This window comes from Fonsecaea monophora (genome assembly GCF_001642475.1).
Source record: "Fonsecaea monophora strain CBS 269.37 chromosome Unknown Scaff24, whole genome shotgun sequence".
In the NCBI taxonomy this organism is placed as follows: domain Eukaryota; kingdom Fungi; phylum Ascomycota; class Eurotiomycetes; order Chaetothyriales; family Herpotrichiellaceae; genus Fonsecaea; species Fonsecaea monophora.
Window position 1 is genome coordinate 1 of NW_019173955.1, and position 14580 is coordinate 14580.

The 14580-nt window shown below is 52.4% G+C and overlaps 5 protein-coding genes across 5 annotated transcripts; 3 read left to right on the top strand and 2 right to left on the bottom strand.

Moving 5' to 3' along the window:
* Positions 1-543: 543 nt before the first annotated feature.
* AYO21_04291 (hypothetical protein) lies at positions 544-3693 on the top strand (the record flags this gene model as incomplete). Its single annotated transcript, XM_022654264.1, has 4 exons — positions 544-674; positions 736-1770; positions 1849-2282; positions 2447-3693. 4 exons carry the CDS (start codon positions 544-546, stop codon positions 3691-3693), a joined length of 2847 nt encoding a protein of 948 aa, XP_022513301.1.
* A 1125-nt stretch (positions 3694-4818) lies between these two features.
* Positions 4819-5974, bottom strand: AYO21_04292 (hypothetical protein; the record flags this gene model as incomplete). Its single annotated transcript, XM_022654265.1, has 4 exons — positions 4819-4978; positions 5067-5163; positions 5261-5330; positions 5660-5974. The coding sequence occupies 4 exons, from the start codon at positions 5972-5974 to the stop codon at positions 4819-4821; spliced, it is 642 nt and encodes a 213-aa protein (XP_022513302.1).
* Positions 5975-6930: 956 nt separating this feature from the next.
* Positions 6931-9365, top strand: AYO21_04293 (hypothetical protein; the record flags this gene model as incomplete). Its single annotated transcript, XM_022654266.1, has 21 exons — positions 6931-7014; positions 7066-7175; positions 7229-7260; positions 7315-7352; positions 7399-7406; positions 7455-7531; positions 7582-7638; positions 7692-7714; positions 7767-7981; positions 8030-8165; positions 8227-8303; positions 8354-8389; positions 8438-8481; positions 8528-8549; positions 8598-8756; positions 8807-8860; positions 8913-8969; positions 9024-9037; positions 9088-9168; positions 9216-9259; positions 9309-9365. The coding sequence occupies 21 exons, from the start codon at positions 6931-6933 to the stop codon at positions 9363-9365; spliced, it is 1425 nt and encodes a 474-aa protein (XP_022513303.1).
* A 1231-nt stretch (positions 9366-10596) lies between these two features.
* AYO21_04294 (hypothetical protein) lies at positions 10597-12909 on the bottom strand (the record flags this gene model as incomplete). The annotated part of the gene is made up of 2 exons (XM_022654267.1): positions 10597-12029; positions 12078-12909. The coding sequence occupies 2 exons, from the start codon at positions 12907-12909 to the stop codon at positions 10597-10599; spliced, it is 2265 nt and encodes a 754-aa protein (XP_022513304.1).
* Positions 12910-13115: 206 nt separating this feature from the next.
* AYO21_04295 (hypothetical protein) lies at positions 13116-14451 on the top strand (the record flags this gene model as incomplete). Its single annotated transcript, XM_022654268.1, has 6 exons — positions 13116-13159; positions 13213-13382; positions 13464-13504; positions 13561-13662; positions 13752-13852; positions 13902-14451. The coding sequence occupies 6 exons, from the start codon at positions 13116-13118 to the stop codon at positions 14449-14451; spliced, it is 1008 nt and encodes a 335-aa protein (XP_022513305.1).
* Positions 14452-14580: the final 129 nt, after the last annotated feature.

A 14580-nucleotide genomic window follows, 5' to 3' on the forward strand; every position in this document is an offset into this window, starting at 1 on the left:
CACGCTAGTCCTCGGCCGAAGGCCTTCGGACTAGCGCCGGTAGGGCCCTGTAAATTACTCGAAGGTATATAGTCAGACGGTCCCCAGGACCTAGCAGAATTCACCATGTTCCTCCGTTGAGTCACAACTACCACCGTGCTCAGTCACGTGCAAGAGCATCTCAGGTTGAAGCAGCGAGGCTCAGGACCACGCTCACAAGCCACCAATTAACCATAGGTCTCCAGCCATCCCGTTACATTGGACACGAGCTGTCGCCCGCAAGGTAGGATTCGAGGGAACCATTGCGGCAGGATCGGCAAAGATGAAGGATCCCCGCATGGACCACATAGGCTTTGTCTGTTGGGCGCAGCGTGTGCCATGGCCATTGCACGAGTCCCAGCTCAGCAAATGGAGATTTCGCAGACTTCGTCGCTGTCCCCGGAGCCTTCCAGAGCAGACTGAGGATAGCTGTGGATAGGTACTTTGGATAGAAAACGTCGCCTCCTGACAGCGCCAAATTCGGTCTCTCTACGCGACGCGACACTTTGTTGCCCCTAAAATACAATGGCCACCGTCATCACCGAACTACACTCGGGTTGGCAGTGCAGACAGTCTGATGATACCTCTAAGAACGCATGGCTCCCGGTATCGAAGGTTCCAACCACAACGCATCTCGTTCTCCAAGAAAATGGAAAGTACGTCTGAAGATCATCGAGCACGAAGTCAATATTTCTCAAACTCACAACTCTCACCTAGGATTCCGGACCCCTTTATCGACATGAATGAACTGGCTGTACGATGGGTCGCAGAGAAGTCCTGGACCTACAAGACAAGTTTTAGCACCCCGACAGATAGACAGCACGATGCGAGGACGGACTTGGTGTTCGAAGGCCTCGACACCTTTGCCACGGTATCTCTCAATGGCCACAAAATCCTCGAGGCCGACAACATGTTCATCGGATACCGCGTCGACGTGACACCTTTTCTCTTACAGCCTTCTTCCGAAGACGATCCCACTGACCCAAATGTCTTGGAAATTGTCTTTGAATCGGCCCTCCTCCGTGGCCGCGAGCTCGTCAAACAGCACTCACATGAACACGATTTCATCGCTCATCAGACAGAGTCGAGCAGGCTCCCTGTGCGCAAAGCACAGTGTCATTGGGGGTGGGACTGGGGTCCTATCCTGATCACTTCCGGGCCGTGGAAGCGCGTTTCTCTGGAAACATATCTTGTTAGAATCGACGACGTCTGGTTTCAGGGAGAGGTGAGTGAGGATCTGAAGGTGGTGAACGGGAAGTTGTTCGCCAGTGTAGGTAGCGGCAAAGGGAACATGGGAGAAGACAGCATCGTCAAGCTGTCAGTATCTCGCGACAAGGCCGTGTATGAGGTGGACGCGCACGTCAACAAAGATGGCATTGCCACGGCAGAGTTTCGACTCGAAGACCCGGCTCTTTGGTACCCTCGTGGCTATGGGAGCCAGTGCCTCTACGAGCTCCGAGCGAAAATATCCACACAGGAGGGCGGTCTTGTCTCCAAATCCAGATCGATCGGCTTTCGACGATGTCAACTCATCCAGGAGCCGGACGAGTTTGGCAAGTCGTTCTATTTCCGCATCAATAATGTCGACGTCTTCGCGGGCGGGTCCTGCTGGATTCCTACGGATTGCTTCCTCCCGAGAATAGGTGCGGACGGGTATAAGAAGTGGATGGAGCTGATGATCGAGGGTAACCAGATCATGACCAGGTATATTCGATGGCTGACCCAGTTCTGGTTTCCGATGCCCAATTATTTGTTTGTCTCTGTGACTTGCCTTGATCTGCTCATACTGCATTTGCCCGAGTTACTTCTAACCAAATGAACACGTCCCAGAATCTGGGGCGGAGGAATCTACGAAGACGACTCGTTCTACGAGGCCTGCGACACGCTGGGCATTCTCGTCTGGCAAGACTTTTGCTTCGCCTGCGCCAGCTACCCCACGTATCCATCCTTCCTCGGCCAAGTCGAAGAGGAAGCGCGCTTCAACGTCCGACGACTCCGCTTGCACCCGTCGCTGGCCATCTGGGCCGGGAACAACGAAGACTACCAGGTCCAGGAGAAGCACAACCTGGAATACGACTATGACGGCGACAAGGACCCGCAGTCGTGGCTCAAGACCAGTTTCCCCGCGCGGTACATTTACGAGTATCTCCTGCCGAAGATCGTGCAGGAGGAGAGTCCAGGTGCGGTGTATCACCCGAGCAGTCCGTGGGGCGACGGGAAGAAGACGTGGGACCCGACCGTGGGAGACATTCATCAGTGGAATGGTCAGTATATCTTTTTACACCTCTCCTCCAAGAAGGCAGACCTCTATTTCTACCATCTCGTCGGGACGCAAATAACTCCATCTTCCATTCTTTTTGCCCTTCATCCAAAAAAGATTAAAAACGCTCATTGCCATTCCATCCATCGTCATCTGATCTTTGTTTAGTCTGGCATGGCTCCATGCGCCGATATCAAGAAATTCCCAGCATGGGCGGGCGCTTCGTGAGCGAATTCGGCATGGAAGCCTACCCGCACATGTCGACCATCGTCTCGGCCATCGCCACGCATCCCCAGCAACAGTACCCCGGCAGCATGACCATGGACTACCACAACCGGGCGATCGACCACGAACGCCGCCTCCTGACGTATGTGGCCGAGAACTTTCGGATCAACTATGACTTGGGGGCGTTCACGCACCTGACGCAGGTCATGCAGTCGGACGCTGTGGGATTCGCGTACCGCTCCTGGCGTCGCGAGTGGGGGGTCTCGTCGTCCTCGAATGCAAAGAAACTGAGAAAGTGCGGCGGCGTGCTCGTGTGGCAGTTCAACGATACCTGGCCGACCATGTCGTGGGCGGTGGTCGACTACTTCCGCGTGAAAAAGCCCGCCTTCTACGCCATCAAGCGCTCCCTGACGCCGCTGGCCGTGGGCGTGAGCAGGCCGTTCCACGAGTGGACGTCGGGACATGTGGATCCCACGCGCGCGGCCACGGACGGGACATGTGACGTGTGGGTGTGCAGTTCGCGCAGCGAGGATGTCACCGTGGACGTGGTCGTGCGGGCCATTTCCATCAAGACGGGGCGGGACGTGGTCGAACCGATCGTGAAGCGAGGCGTCGTGGTCAAGGCGAATAGCACGACTGAGATCCTTCAGGGGAGAAACTTGTCCGGTGATACTGCTGGTCCTGGTGATTCTACCCGGTTAACAACAACCACCGAGGGATCGTCGTCGCCGTCCTCCCCGCCCTTCGACACGAATACATGGGACCCGTACATCATCCACGCGTCGCTCCTCGTGGACAACCGCGTCGTGAGCACCGACACCGCCTGGCCCCACCCGATCAAATACCTCGATTTCACAACCACGCCACGAGACGTCGTTGTCAGCATCACCACCAGTCCCTCCTCACGCAACACCAGCACCAGCGAGAGCGCCAACACGACCAAGACAGTCGCCACCGTGACCATCACCATCACGGCCTCCCGCCCCGTCCACGGCTTCGTGTTCCGCGAATCCCGCGACGGCCCAACCTTTAGCGACAACGGCTTCGACCTCGTGCCGGGGGAGGAGGTTGTTGTCGAGGTGTTCAGTGCAGGCGCGGAACCTCTGAAAGAGGAGGCGCTTCGGTGGACGTATGTCGGGGCCGAGAGCGCGTGTCTGGGTCTTGGGCTTGGGAGTCAGAACGGGAAATAAGGGAATACGAATGGGTAAGGGAGTGAGTGAGTGAGTAAGTGAGTGAATGGTTCATGTATGACCAAGGGAATGAGGAGAGATATATGTTTTGAAGGGCTCGAGAAAGCGCCTCTTTCTATTGTTTTTTGCCTCGTGTCGCTCCTTTCCTTGCGTTGCCTGCCTTGCGTTGCCTGCCTTGCGTTGCCTTGAGATGCATGACCAGCCTGAACGACTTGAGTCGAGTCGAGTCGAGCCTGATGCGTGTTGTGCGATGCGTGAAACGGAGGCACCCGGGGAATTCTTCTCGTCCTTCTCATGAGCAACCAACCAACTAACATCCTCCCTCCACCCCGCGCAAGAAAGGTATGTGGGTGTCCACAAGTCTCGACGGTTGAGGATAGGATATTTAAATCGACCCGGGCATCTTCTCTCCAAAGCTCTAGAGATTCACACAAACACACACACACACATGGTTAGAAATTGTCTCAAACTCATCCAATTCCAATGCAAATCCAATGCAGTAAATCACACTCGTGTGATCACACTATATATATATATATATATAACTACCTGAAGAAGGAATTTCCAACCGTAAGAAATACGTACGTACGTACCTTGGTCTTGTACTGGACGGCGCCCTCGAGCGGCTTCTCCCAGCTCTGCCGCTGAGAGGCGAATGATTCCCATTCCGGGACGGGGAGTTTGGGGTACTGCGCACGCACACACACGCGCACACACACGCGCGCGCGATCAGGTCAGCGCTTGTGCAGAGGGAGCGGCAGAATGCGAAAGAGCGAGTATCCCTCCCGCACTCGACACTTACCAGTCCTAATTTCAGAACCACCTTGCCCTTGTACAGCGGCGTGACACTCATGATGGGCACGCCGCACGTCTGGCAGAAATACCTATTTTCCACAAAGGACGGTGGGGCGTTAGTTCTGTCTGTCCAGGACCTTTTTTTTTTTTTTGTTTTTCTGGATTCTTGTCCTCCCCAGCCTCCCTGAAAATGCTTGGCTATCGAAACCCTTACCGTTGCAACGGGGTCCCGCTGAGTGTGTCCGGATCCTGTCGTCGGGAGGAAATTGTCCCTGTTAGAAGCAGAGTGGACAACAAGACAATCTGGAGAGCGGGGATGGTACATAAAGATCATAGTGGTGGTGGTGGTGGTGGACGACGACGAACAGTGTACACCTTGAGATTGCCTTTGCCTCTGGGGAACTCGACCTTTTCTTCCTCGATGGTCAGGTTGGCGCCGAAGCTGTTGATCCCATAACCCCAGGACTCGGTCAGTAACACGGTACGTCTCCTCGAGTTGGTGTAGGCACATGCATCTCAGAGAGAGACATATGAGAGAGATATGGATCACTGGTGGACACTGAGGATCGCCCACTTACATGCCACCAGCCACCTTGCGACAATTGGCGCAGTGACAAAAGTGACCCCGGCGCTGTTCGCCAAAGAGGTTGTCATCGTTGACCTTGACGGCGACAGCTGGGCAGCAAAGTATCAGCGAGCCATGCATATAACAACCTCCGCGCCAGATATGTCCGCAGCACGTGCCATGGCAAGCCACCAGTGACGTACATACCTTTGCAGAGGCATTCTCCTTCCATCTTCTCGTCGGAATCTCTGGGGTTGGTTTGTTGCTTGGTTGCTTGCTGTTAAGGTCCTCAAGTGATCTTTCGTCGGAGATGCGGAATGTGAAACATTCGGTTGGGGATTGCATTTCATAATTCTGAACCCTGGCTTGCCTGGTCCTTCCCCTTTCCAATCGCTGTGATGCGGGGAGAATAATACCTCCCAAACACCCAGATTCGGTAATAGGCAGCGAAGCGGGTAATACAGAGGCGGGGTTGCAATACGCGGTCATATCCAGTGTGGAGAGCTCCAAGACCCATGTTTCTGGTTCAAAATCCGTTCAAAGCTTGATGGCACAGGCTGACAACCTGACCTCCTGTGCCAGCCTGATCACACGTCTTCAACTCACCTGCGGCCTCAGTGCCAAGTATCGGGGAAATGGAATCTGACATTGGGCAGCCCTCTGGTCGTTCTCTGGGTAGCTGAGGCAGTCTAGGTTGGCAGCTGGACATGTGGAGGCGAGAGGATAGCGCGAAGATACAAGTGCAAGAATGCTTTCGTGAAGACGGGCACATTCAGGATAACGTCCTGCATAACTCGCAAGACGGTCTGCATCGATCCATTTACTCAGCGAGGTCCACGCGCCAGTCAAAGATTTCAAGGCGGAAACAGGTCCACCGATGGTGACGAACAGGGAGCACCAACTCGAAGATCTTCTCGCCATGTCGGACTGCAGGATGGAAACCGGTAGCTTAGTCCTCGACGATCACAAATGATGCCGTCTATCGACCTCTAGGCCAGGGCCTAGATATACAACCTCCAACAGCTGTCACTCCACAACCAAGGAGGCTGCGGTAGCTCGGCTTCCACCTGAGAATGACGAATCATACCTCCGTGTCCCTGTTGCTACAGAGGCGAAAGTTGAAGAATCGCCGAGAGGATCCTGAGGAGTTTGCGGTTCCGCTTGAGGACGATGTGCAAATCTCGAAACAGGCGGCAAACCTTGAATCACTTTCGAGTCATCGTAGACAGCCTCTGGAGCCGCGATTGGCCTTGGCCTGCATTTTAGACAACCATAACCGAAAGTCATTTGTCACGTAAACCGTCAATAGCAGTCACCCACCAGACTCGGGATACGAGTTTCCAGCGTATGAGCACTTTCGAGACCTCTCACAAATGTCGAGATCCTTGTTTCCGAGAGGGGCCAGAATGCTCTGATCTCGGAGATGGGCAGATGACGTTATACCGACCCTGGCTTCAGCTTATTGAGGGGAAGCCGAGCTCAGCATCCACAGACGAGAGGGACCTTGCCCGAAAGCGGGTATATGTAGGTTCGTCAAAGCTGTTCGGATTGTTCTGGCTCTGCGAACTTGAATAAATGCTGGGTGTGAGCAGCGTCATTGCCGATGACCGGTTGCTGTTCTGCGGGGAAGGTCTGCATACGAGAATCTGCCGGCTCTCTTGTGCTGTCATCCGCGATTCGTCTTTGCTTGCGGGGTGGTCTCAGTTTTGCAGGATAATCCGCAAGGGTTGAGGGGTACGCGTTGGTGGTGGAATGATTTAAAAAGGGGGAGGATTGCATGTGCGAATTCACACCTTGCTGAGCATCCCAGCTCTAACCTAGATAAAGGGAACTCGCCAGCATCCCCCTCCTCCAGCACAAATCTTGCCAAACGCATCATGTCGGTCGTCAGTCAGGTTGTAAGCAGCCTTACGGGCTCCCACCATGAGTATGACCTCGTCGTAGTTGGAAGTGGATTTGCCGTGAGTAGCCGGAGTATTCTTCCAGGGTAAATGGTGCTGACCTCCATGTAGGGTTCTATGACCACATTGAACTTTCTCGAGGAATGCAAAAAGCTCGGGAAAAGGGGTAGAGTTGCATTGATCGAAGCGGGTAAAGAAGGAGAACGATGTGGTGCAAGCAGGTCTGCTAAATGGTCACCTATCAAATGTCAACCATGGACTGAATGGTCTCTAGATGGACAATGGCATACCTGAGATTGGACAAAGGTTTGAGCCAAGCGGCCAGAAGCAACGTGCCTTCATGCGTACTAACTGTTGCAGACAACAACTTTGACTCGGACTGGAAGCATGAAATGAAGGTAGGTGCCATGTCCCTGCGATAAAGGTTCTCGCTGACGATTGTAGCGTGTCAGGTTAGTTTTCCGATGCGACCAGCAAGGCTCTGATACTAACAACATCAGCGAGGGATTGGCAGACCTGGAATATTGCGCAAAAATGGAGAAAGAAGTCCCCGTGACTGCCCAGTATCTGCTTGACCGTTAGTTGATCAACCCTGGACTGGTAGTGGGAGAGACTGACAGATTCCAGATGGGGTAAAACTCAACCATCATGACGAGAAGAATGTGCTCCTGGAGTTCAATACCAGTACGTCGGTGAGCAGATATCAAATGTCCGTCCCCATATTGACAATCTGTTAGATCAGCACTTCGTGTTTCCCGAGGTAAGCTGCGTCACAAGTTGAGTCTGTGAACGTGCTCTGAATGCAGATTCAGGGTGGTGGTCATGCAATTATCAATGCCCTCTTCGACCATATCCGCAAGTTCGATGGTGTTACAATAATGTGGGAGACACAAGCAGAACAGTTGCTGACCCACGATGACGGGTCTGTTTGCGGCGTCAAAGTCCGAAAGGCTGATGGACACATGACAAAAGTCCACGGTAAGAAAGTCATGTTGGCTTGCGGTGGGTTCGAGGGAAACCGTGAAATGTAAGGCACAGAGACCTTCTAAGAAGAACATTGGCTAACGAGGACTAGGTTAGCCAAATATGTCGGACCGAGAACAGAACACCTCGAGCTCATCGCACCGGGCCTCAAGTACAACACCGGCTTCGGTTTGAGGATGGGGTTGGAAGTTGGTGCTGCTGTTGCAGGTTCCATGAGCGGCATGCATGTAAGCGCAGTCCTCATATGTGCCATTCCTCACCGCAGTCCATACTGATCCTGGCTGAAAGTGCGAATTGGTCGACACCCGAGCCAAGAAGCCCGATGCTGTGATCTGGGGCCACAATTATGGTATCGTTGTGAACGAGTGCGATTGTCTTCTTCCAGGCTATGTTCGACTGTCGCTGATTGACACAGAAACTGCAAGCGTTTCTATGACGAAGGCAAACGACAGTGAGACTCCCGATATTCCCGGTTGGAAACAGCCGCTGACGTGGACAGCCTCTTTGCGACGTTCGAGATGATTGCCCTTGAGACCTGGAGAGGTAAGTCATGGAAGCCAAAGGTTGAGCAACTGCTAACACGGGGTAGACCATAACCAGAAATCATACTTGTAGGCCTATCTCAGCTACATGGCAACTGCTTACTGACAGGATCTCAGCATCACTGACAGTCCGATCATGGACCGCTTCCGCCCAGGCTGGGTCTATGACACCACTGACCAAGAGCCCGAGAAAAGTGAGACCATCGAAGGGTTGGCCGAAAAGCTCGGACTGGATCCGAACGAGCTGAAAAAGACAGTGGATGAGTATAACGCGGCGTAAGTCTTCGAGACAGGCAGATTATCAGATGTCGCTAACCCTGATGCAGCATCAACGACAAGGAGTTCAACCTGATGGCACTTGATGGCAAGAGGACGCACGGGTATGAACATAACGAATATTGTAAAGATTGTGATAACTGATACTTTCGCAAGTCTCAATCCCGACAAGACCAACTGGGCCAACCCTATCACCAAACCCCCTTACTACGGGTGAGTGATCTTTCTGCAAACAGACGGGGTGAGGCAAAAGCTTACGGTTCTCAGATATCCAATGAAAGGTAGCATCGATCATGACGGGCGATGCTGGGTCTTTGCTGATAAGTAATAGCACAACTAACCTTCACTTATGGTGGACTCAAGTGCGACCTTGACTCGAGGGTGCTTTCGACGACTGGCGTTCCAATTCCAGGTAAGAGACAGAGCCCAGCATTGACTTTCCTGGCTGACCGACTACAGGCCTGTACTGTGCCGGGGAGTTGAGCGGCTTGTTCTATAACGAGGTGAGTCCATTCTTTCGACGTAAAAGCCTTGATGCTGATCCAGATGCAGTGTAAGTTCTCCAATGCGCCTCCACCGTGGACCCCGATCTGCAGAATCCACGCATAGAAATCCTGCAATCACTGTGATCGGGTTGACAGTTTGACGGACGCTAAACACTGTAACAGATCCGCCCGCAACGAGTGTCCTCCGCTCGCTCACTTTTGGCCGGATTGCTGGTCGCGATGCTGCTCAGGCTCTGTAAAGGAGAGAATAAGAGACGCAACGAGTTTGTAGTGGAGGATTTGACTGAGGTGCAAGACTGTGGAATGGCAGAAAGTTATTGTAGGCAAAGGAACAGTTCATAGCTCTGAGAATGATGAAAGGTTGGAACGCGATGTCGTGAGCCGTGGAAAACACCTCGCTAAACTTGCCTTTTGGTGAACGCGTTCAAAACAATCTTCAGCCTCGTCCAGCCTTGCCCGTCTCACTGTACATCCTTGGCTGTGACAACCACCAGCAACAACATCTTCACTCGCCAAGCGGCCCTCAAAACACGTCCAGGACGTTCCTGATACCCACTCCTGCCAGTCGTGGATACATATATATTGCAACATCCAGATACCTTCCAACATTCGACCGTGCGATATGGCGAACACCTCCCTAACCTTCTTGGTTGATCAGGTCTTCTCCACAATCCAGGTTGCCAAGTGACTGTACCGGCGTATTGGCTGAGTAGGGGCTCTACTCTGTATCCCCTAATGCATAGCCTGCGATTTCCGTGTACAGGATCTAGTAGCCTGGGTTGTGTAGGGGTCCTGTGAGAACTTGAAGTGTTAGGGGGTGGGAGCAGCAACATTGAGCCAACCGAATGAGAAGCAAAAAAAACCTGAGAGGGTTTTCTCACAACTCTGAGTTTTTTGCAATTTGTATCGGAGGTCATGGGAGAGAGCGGAGGGGGTAGAAGAGTGGGTGAGAAAGTCAAAATCTTGGGTTCAATCCTTGACACTGGACGCTCAGTTTTCTTTTTGATACAAAAATTGTGAGGACGACATGAATACCTCGTGCAAGACACGCCAAGCCAACAATGTGAACCAGTCTCTTTGGCACTGGGCGTGCTCCTCATAGCGCGGTATGTTTGTTTTGGGGGTTGCCAGGGAAGTCTCACACATGTCATATATACCAAGCTGCGTACCACGACGGATATACTGTGCGGCCTGTTCGTGTTGGCAATCATAATGAACAGTAAAGGGTCAAACGAAGAGAGGAATGGACTGAAGAAGCCAGAATTAGCTTGATGATTCTATTAGGGGTAATTGTCGTACGCATGCTCTGCCCAGATATTCCGTATCTATCCCAGTCATGGCTTTACCCTTGAGATGAAAGGATGCTTCAACGCATCGTTGGGTGTGATGCGCTTCTCCGGCCGCAAATCTAAACACCTATCCAGTAGATCCACAAACAGATCCAGCTCTTTGCGCTCCTGTTCGTTCATGCGCTTGTCCTTCGGGACCAACCGAGATCTCAAATCTCTGACTGGTTTTGGCTTGATGTCCATCACTTTGATTATCGTCCGACCTGTAACTTTGTCTGTCTCTTGAGCTCGAAAATTGAGGAGATCGTCAAAGTATTCATACGTCAGAGTTCCACGCCTGAGAAGCTTGTGCGGAAATTTCCCACGACACTCCATGATCGCGCGAAGCATGCCGTTGTTGTTGCGGCCTGTAAACAAGATCTTTCCCGTGTACAGTTCGAAAAGGGTACATCCAACTGACCACATGTCAATGCCATAGTCATAAGGGATGCCCAGGATGACTTCAGGAGCCCGATAGAAACGAGACACTAGATATGGCGCAGTGGCATTCTCGGTGATGGGAGACGCAGATCCCAAATCGCAGATCTTCAGCGCACTCCTGGCTTCGTTGACAAGGATGTTGTCTGGTTTCAGATCAGCGTGTATGTATTGACATTTCTTCAGCAAGCTCAATCCCCAAAAGAGTTGCTGTGCGTATGCTCGGATAGCCTTGAGATTGATGCCCACATCCCTGCCGAATTTTTTGAGCACTTCCCGCAGGTTCATGGAGAGGTTTTCAAAAACCATACAAAGATGACCTTTATGATCAAACGATCGTTGAAGACGAATGATGTGCTTCTTGTCTTCTGGGTCATTGGCAGCAATGTCTTTCAGAATGTCAATTTCTTTGATTCCGGCTTTTCGCATGGTTTCGTTGTTCCGAACAATTTTGATCGCGACCGCTTTGCCAGTTCGTCTATCAGTCGCTCGAACGACAGAGGAGAACATGCCTCTTCCCAGATTTTGTGTGACATGGTAACGGTCCTCGATCAGCTCACCAAGGATTGTTATGTAATACCCTTCGGGATCATCCCAATTGTCCATGAGGTTGACATCCAGGGCTTGCGCAGTCTTAATCTCTACTTTGGGCTTCATAGGAGCTTCGGCAAACATATCGTCTTCATCCTCATCGGCAAACATGTCAAACTCACCAGTCGCCTTGGGAGGGGGAGGGGCCGCCTTGTCGTCAGCTCCGGTTACTGCTTGGTCTGCTTGCTCGAGAGATTTCTCGTCTTCCTTGAAGAGACGTTTTTCATGTCGCGCTCGTTCCTCTTCCATGTCCACGGTAGGGTCATAGTCGGCAGCTGAAGGGCCGTCTTCGACCGGAGATCTTCTATCAGTGTTAGTCAGATCTGCATCATTATCGAACTTGATCTCCGCTGGAGACTGAGGAGCAGACAGATCTCTTGGCGTACGAGGTGAGGACGAGCCGGGGGATTCTGGTGATATTAGTATAGAACCAGGACGGACGGTAACAGGGAACATACCGGATCGGCGTGGCGTTGTAGTATAGCTTTCCGGGGCAGGACTTGCCGGCGTCGACTCAGCCCCAAGATGAAGTGCCTGAACCAATAGCGGTGGAGCTTGACCACGATATTTGTTCTTTATAGCTTCACGACGTTTGCGCCGTTCTTCAATCAGAGCAGCCTCATCTATAATTCTGGGCTCTTCGATCTCAACGGTGGTGGCGCCAGCGGATACCGCCGTGTAGGTTTCGGTGTGATTCTTGTCCTGTCTGTGTCCAGTAGCTTCAGATCCTGGCGCAGGCACCAAGTTAGAGGTGACGTCGTCTGTCGGAAGGTCATGCGAGGGTGTGGATTGTGAAGTTCTCATGGTCGCATCCTTTTCCGGCTGATCATCCGCATGTCTGGAGTTGGACTCAAACCTGCTACCTTGGTCTCGAGTATTTGTAGAGCCATCCATTCCTTCCTCTCTGCGACGAGAGTGCCTATATGGAGACCGACTCCTGCTGCGACTTCGAGAGGTTCGCGACCGCTTTGAGTGTCGTTCGTAGGATTCGTGGCGTCGATGACGGAAGGCATCATCCTCGTACCTCACAGAGATGGAGCGCGTATCATGATGGGATCTGTTTCTCGCATGGTCATAGTCGCGGGGGCGCTTCTCACCTCTCGAAGCACGGTAAGGCGATCTCGAGCGTGATCGATGCGATCTAGACGTAGCGCTGTAGGGAATGGAAGATGGTCTGGCACGACGGTCAATCTTGCTGTTATTGCGGAAAGATGGTATATTCTTTGCCTTCGCTTCCGAGTCTGACGTCAAGATTTCGCCCTCAGACTGGCTGGGTGATCTTGAACCCATGGTGGAGTGGTCGACTTGCAGGCCGGGAACGAGACCTAGCCTTTAGTTGTGATAAGAGCGTTAGCCAGCAGATTCTGGTATGGGAAAATTTGCAGTTGTAGAGCCCGACCGGTGTCGTCCCACAAAAGTCCTTCTCAAATCGCTTTCGAAAGCATTCCACTTTTGGCAGAAAAGATACTGGTGAATCAAATTGACCGAACCGCAAGATGAAGATCGAGGTGCGAAAGCCCGAGAACGATGAAGTGACGTTGTAGCGGGAGGTGTAGAAGTGACCTGAAGCACTAGTCATCATATTCTCCATAGAGCACTTAAAACCGGCGCAGGTGCTAGTGCCGCCTCGCCACCAAACAACGCCCGTGGATTCAAGTCCTTGGCAGCGAGTGGCAACCCACCCACCGCCCATCCAACGCAACTCACTACATCAAGAGCATCGTCAATAAGCGCAAGAGTTCCTGATAAATTGTTCTACAAGGGTAGGAAGTATCACAGGTCAATCGCAAGATGTGTCGGTACGCCTACCTGTCGCACATGAGAGTTCGCTAACGCCCATGCAGCTGCTTATGTTAAAGGGAGTCCGTTGGGGTACCCGGTTCCAGTAGGCTTGTAGTGCCAGCCTTGTTGGACAGAATTGTGAGTCTTCCCGCAATCTAGGGCGATGACAGTGTGCTAAAGAGAGAAGCGCTTTCCGTGACTTCGCGGATCCTCCGTCTGCTCCGTCTGCTCTACCCTGCGACTGGACTTGGTCCAAGTCGTGTACGTTTTGTTCTCGTGCGCGGCCTGGTGCTGGTTGCGTTGCTGTAAGTGTGTATCAAGCTAGAATCAAGTGAATACTAAACCAATAGGTCCCTGTGAATCTACAGGCCGGTTGTCGTGAACTACAAGTACTCATTGAGAGAGCAGTTGCTGTCGCTGGAGGTGGGGCGGCTGTCCCAGCTAACCAGGTGTACGTGTTTCCGGTTGATGTGTTTGAGAATCTCTAATTGTGATTACAGGGATTGGCTGAAGTCCCAGGCTCAGGGACTTGAAGTCAAGTTTCAAAAGGCTAACCGAGCCTGCAAGGTTGGCAGCAACAACGGACTCTCCAAGCTTGGGGAAGTGTGGCAATTACCAGATCCCCCGAAAGACACATTTCATAGCTTGAAGATGCCTTTCCAGCAGAAAGAATTCTCTCAGCCGCCACATCCACCAGTCGGGACACCCGAGAACTCAGAGACGGCAAAGCCTTGGTACAACGTTGCACCTGGAATCTGGGAACTGCATCTAAATGGTGAGAAGAATTCAGAACAGAGGGCTGTTCTACAGTGGTGGGAGCCGAATGCGGTATCTGCCACTGACGAGGCAATAACCCATACTTATATCGAAGAAGTGTGTATTGTTCAGGGAGAACTCGAGGATGTGACACTGGGGCAAGCTTGGTCGACAGGTGCATACGCATATCGCAATCCGGGCATGGAGCACGGCCCATACAAAGCTTCGGCATCAGGTTGCCTGATGTTTGTCAAGGTGCTTCCTGGGAGCAAACCCGGGTATTCACTCGACTGAGGCCTAAAACTAGGAGAATTGCTCTCTCGAAGGGATTCAACGCTGTCATTTGCCGCCGAGAAAGGACGGAGATACAACGCATCGACGTCCTGCCAGAAGCCCTGCACGAGGAGACAATGGATAGGAGAT